Source organism: Mizuhopecten yessoensis, unplaced genomic scaffold (genome assembly GCF_002113885.1).
Source record: "Mizuhopecten yessoensis strain PY_sf001 unplaced genomic scaffold, ASM211388v2 scaffold8071, whole genome shotgun sequence".
Classification (NCBI taxonomy): Eukaryota; Metazoa; Mollusca; class Bivalvia; order Pectinida; family Pectinidae; genus Mizuhopecten; species Mizuhopecten yessoensis.
The window spans coordinates 78,047-83,197 of record NW_018407364.1 but is presented as its reverse complement, the minus strand read 5'-3'; the positions used below and the strand labels follow the sequence as shown (position 1 = coordinate 83,197).

Below are 5,151 nucleotides of genomic sequence, written 5' to 3'. Positions count from 1 at the left end.
GTTCCTATACTGATGTGAGTAGAGCTAGGGGGTGGTGTTCCTATACTGATGTGAGTAGAGCTAGGGGGAGGTGTTCCTATACTGATGTGAGTAAGCTAGGTGGAGGGGGTGTAGTCAGTGTATTTATAGTGTAGTGGTTTTGATGAAATTCTGAACAAAACATGAAATATTGTTGTGATAAATTCTTATGAGATATTCACATAAATGATTCTGAATTCTAATTTTGACGAACATTGGTTGTACAATGTAACTGGGGAGTTATGACGTATATTGGCTGTACAATGTAAGTGGGGAGTTATGACGTATATTGGCTGTACAATACAAGTGGGGAGTTTTGCCGTACATTGGCTGCACAGTACAAGTTGGGAGTTTGCCGTATATTGGCTGAACAATGAAAGTGGGGAGTTTTGCCGTACATTGGCTGTATAATATAAGTGGGGAGTTTTGCCGTACATTGGCTGAACAATGTAAGTGGGGATTTTTGCCGTACATTGGCTGTACAATACAAGTGGGGAGTTTTGCCGTACATTGGCTGTACAATACAAGTGGGGAGTTTTGCCGTACATTGGCTGCACAGTACAAGTTGGGAGTTTGCCGTATATTGGCTGAACAATGAAAGTGGGGAGTTTTGCCGTACATTGGCTGTATAATATAAGTGGGGAGTTTTGCCGTACATTGGCTGAACAATGTAAGTGGGGATTTTNTTGCCGTACATTGTGGCTGAACAATGTAAGTGGGGAGTTTTGCCTTACATTGGGTGTAAAAACAATAGGGAATGTTTGATATACATTGGCTGTAAAAACAAGAGGTAATTTTTGACGAACATTGGCTGTACAATACAAGTGGGGAGTTTTGACATACATTGGCTGTACAATACAAGTGGAGAGTTTTGCCGTACATTTGCTGTATAATACAAGTGTGGATTTTTGACGTACATTGGCTGTGCAATACAATTCGGGAGTTTTGCCGTACATTGGCTGTACAATACAAGTGGGGAGTTTTGTCGTACATTGGCTGAACAATGAAAGTGGGGAGTTTTGCCGTACATTGGCTGTACAATACAAGTTGGGAGGTTGCCGTACATTGTGGCTGAACAATGTAAGTGGGGAGTTTTGCCTTACATTGGGTGTAAAAACAATAGGGAATGTTTGATATACATTGGCTGTAAAAACAAGAGGTAATTTTTGACGAACATGGGCTGTACAATACAAGTGGGGAGTTTTGACATACATTGGCTGTACAATACAAGTGGAGAGCTTTGCCGTACATTTGCTGTATAATACAAGTGTGGATTTTTGACGTACATTGGCTGTGCAATACAATTCGGGAGTTTTGACGAACATTGGCTGTACAAACAAGAGGGAATGTTTGACGTTCACTGGCTGTAAAAACAAGAAGGAATGTTTGACGAACATTGGCTGTACAATACAAGAGGGAATGTGTGACGTACATTGGCTGTAAAAACAAGAGGGAATGTTTGACGTACATTGGCTGAGCAATGTAAGTGGGAATTTTTGACGTACATTGGCTGTACAATACAAGTGGTTTTTTTGCCGTACATTAGCTGTACAATATAAGTTGGGATTTTTGGTATAAATTGAACAAAGGATGATGTTGGTCTTTGACGTCTGTTTTACATACAGATGTATCTTCTCACGTTGTGCCACACTATGTACTGGTCTTTCTAGTGCAGTATTTTTTCGATGAGACACTCCGACAGAACAAGAACATTGCTATGTTGGCACTGAAACAAGGTAGAAGTGCTCGTATTACTGATGACGTCACACTGCTGTAGTTACATCGGTACACATCGATCTGGATCAAACAATGCTGCATGATTGTGTATAAACATGTTAGTTTAAACAAAAATAAAAATAACATATTAGACAGAAATGTTAATAAACATGTCTATTATATAGAAGCGTTGTCAAAATTTAATCATCGATTTATACATGCAGTGCTGACATTCTGGATTTTCCTAGCTTACATTTATATTTTAATGTCTTAGTCACATTTTTCGTGGTAAGTCTCACACGTGTTTTTTTATGATTAGTCACTTTGAGTATCTTATAGTGTGTAACACTGTATCACTGTATGCACTGTATTGCAAAACATGGGCTCAGGTCGTGTGTTCACAAAAATAAGTGCAATTTATATGTGTAAGTTTTACTACGGATTGTTTCGGGTCTACTTAACCCCCGATTCGATGATCTACTCAGCGTTTTCCTGTGAGGGCGGAAGCACCGGGACGATTTAAAACTCTGATTAGACTATTCAGCTGTATGCCGTCTTAAGTATGTACGTCTACAACTTACATATACACAAATACAGTAGAGGGTAAGCATTTAATCTAATGAAGAAGTTTAGAACATATTTTGTGGATTCAAAAGCAAGATTTCTGAATTCCGATATATACTGTTAAGTAATATAAACACCTCACCAAAAATATAATAAATCTGAAGTCCTGATATATATTGCATTTTATACTAATAAATATCTAACGAAAAATAAAAGACCGATGAATTATAGTTAGTATTAGACACTGATAGACCACAGGTAACAATTGTATGTGATATGTCCATGATAAGCTTAAGGTCATACTAATTATATAAAATATATATTTTCTTTCCATTGTACTGAGCTGACTGTAGAGGTTTTGCTAGTCCTATATAGTCAGAATTAAATATGTGTGTCTGTGTGTATATAAGTTACAACTTGTGCCACGTTATATATAGCAATCAAATATACACAAACATAATTTAGATCGAGCTGATAAATTAACTCTAAAACAAAAGTTTAAAGTTTCGCTCTACCAAGGATGGACTGATATATGATGAAGGTCAGATGCTTACCGGTATATATATATACGTACAATAAAAAAAGGTTTAATCGTTCACACGCGATGTATGTGCTCTCCGAAATTGTTTATCCACACATACTTAATATATAATGATGATGTGTCATTATTTCGCTATGCAATTATTACACTATTTACACAAAATGGATACCTGGCAACAGCTTCACACACGTTAGTAGGGAATGCTAGTGTCTGACCTAATTAGGCAAAGAGAAATTTTCTTTATGCAATTCCTGTCTTACAAAATTGGTTAACAACACTCGCTTTAGTTAATTGAACGCGTGCTAAATTATTTTATAAGTAGTATTCCATCACTCGCAGGCATGAAAATGGACAGCATAAAAAAAACTTCCCGTGCCAATTGGGCTGATCAAAGCCAGTACCATCGATAAGGCCCCGCAAAAAAATATGTATGTTTAAGGTACCCCAACTCGTCCTAGTTTTTAACCTCCGATATCCTACTACTTTTTTTCACACTCGAATGCACTTAAACGTCACATATAAAAGGTGCCGAAAATCATTAACAACTTGATGACACCTCTCTATCTCAATCAGTATTTATAAAAGACCTAAAAACAAAATTAAAAATGAATACAACAGGCCTGAATAACTTTGTTTGGTGATTTTTGTAAGTTCTTAAATCACCCCACCCTTCCCTAAAATAGATATTTAATGGAAATCCGACCTATCCTATGTTTTCAGTCATGTTACCTGTTCCAAGCAAATATATTAGTTTTTCGGCCTAAACATTTGAAAGCCTGTGGTTTCTGGTCAGTTTTAGCCGACTCAGTTACACAATCTGGTCAGACTCATATATGCACCATTGATAATTGAAAGGGTTTTAATATGTTCAAAAAGTTTAAGCACGTCCTAACTTAACATATGCTAGGCCTATATAGTATAGCCATTCTTGGAGTTAAATAATAGAAGGAAACTAATAAAATGTACAGTATGGCTAGCATTTGTGACTAGCCAATGAAGGAGATAACAGTTTTTTTTTATAGTTTGGTGTATCCGAGTCATCTTATTCAAATAGTTAGCACTGGTATACAAAGCTGAAAGAGATCTATTCTCATATTGAATTTGAATATTTTGCAACGCGCAGTTTACTATATGATGATAGGATAAGATAGGGGAGAGAATTGTCACTTTCCAATCACCTTGTCAAAAGCGCTCTGGCGATCGTGATCATTTCGTGACGTCACGTCCCATAGATACTGAAAGAGTCAAAATGGCGGTCGAGGTGGTTGGCGACTTCGAGCTGGAGAAAATAAGAGCGGAGATTAAACAGGAAAAACAAATGAAGTAAGTGATTGATATATTAAGGCGTTTTGAAGTATCTTTTCAATCACATTAATTTCGATACAAACCTTAACGATTCAAGGAAATAAATTAAAGACGCACCTGTTGGAAACGATTACTGTGCAGTAGGCTAGCTGTACAGGTAGACTATATATTGGTAGGCTGAGGGTACTATAGCTACTGGCTGTACATTGTAAACAAATAGTCTTGGGCTCTATGTACATTAAGGGATTAACTATGTCAACAATCTAAAACTAGTGCTGTTGATTGAGATGTTAATGAGTAGCCCATCCGACACCGATGCTTCGTATTGGAGTGTTTACTTTTGGGAAATGTAAACATGTTTTCAACGAGGGCAAAATACGATTGCCAACTAATAAAACCTACCGTTACATGAAGTTGTGGCAATTAAACATAATTTTACAGAAGAAACATGACATATTACTTTGATCGTTACTTTTTGATGAATTTGTAATTATTTATGTTAGGCCATAATAAATTAATTGCTAGATTCTCATCCAAATTCTTTTCAAAATTGGGGGGGGGGGGGGGGGGCGAATTTTATTTTTCCTAAAATTTGAAATGGTTGCAAATGTGTTAAAATAGTGCAATAAAGGCGCATGTTCAGTGTACATTTATCTTTATTTTTTTGTTAATAACAACTTTGAGTATGCAGTATACACATTGAACACCATTTCACTGTTCAGTCCACATATATATCTGTACTAACTTTTGGTATGAATACACACCACATTACTTTTTCACATATCGTCCTCTTTTAATTACAGTGACCTTGTCATTGTTGCTTTCGAAAATCCCGACATTAAAATTGTAAATGCGTCGGATTTCGCAATGGCAGTTGCCGACTGCTCTTCTGTATCAGCATCAATATTAAATTCTAAATAAGCTCCGAGGTACGACACCACTTCCCCCACCGTACATGCGCCATCACACTGGGTCAGTTCCACTTTCGATTTACCGGCCGACACAAC

At 36.9% G+C, this 5,151-nt stretch overlaps 1 protein-coding gene across 7 annotated transcripts in view; it reads left to right on the top strand.

Moving 5' to 3' along the window:
* Positions 1 to 4,049: 4,049 nt before the first annotated feature.
* The window catches only part of LOC110454800 (coiled-coil domain-containing protein 169-like), a 25,297-nt gene continuing 24,195 nt past the window's right edge, over positions 4,050 to 5,151 (top strand). For 2 of the 7 annotated variants that reach the window (XM_021504514.1, XM_021504513.1), the window contains exon 1: positions 4,050 to 4,162. In XM_021504514.1, coding sequence (XP_021360189.1) covers positions 4,089 to 4,162 — 74 coding nt within the window. In that variant the 5' untranslated portion in view covers positions 4,050 to 4,088. The remainder of the gene's footprint in view (positions 4,163 to 5,151) is intronic. The other 5 variants (XM_021504518.1, XM_021504516.1, XM_021504520.1 and 2 more) reach the window with 3 other exon arrangements.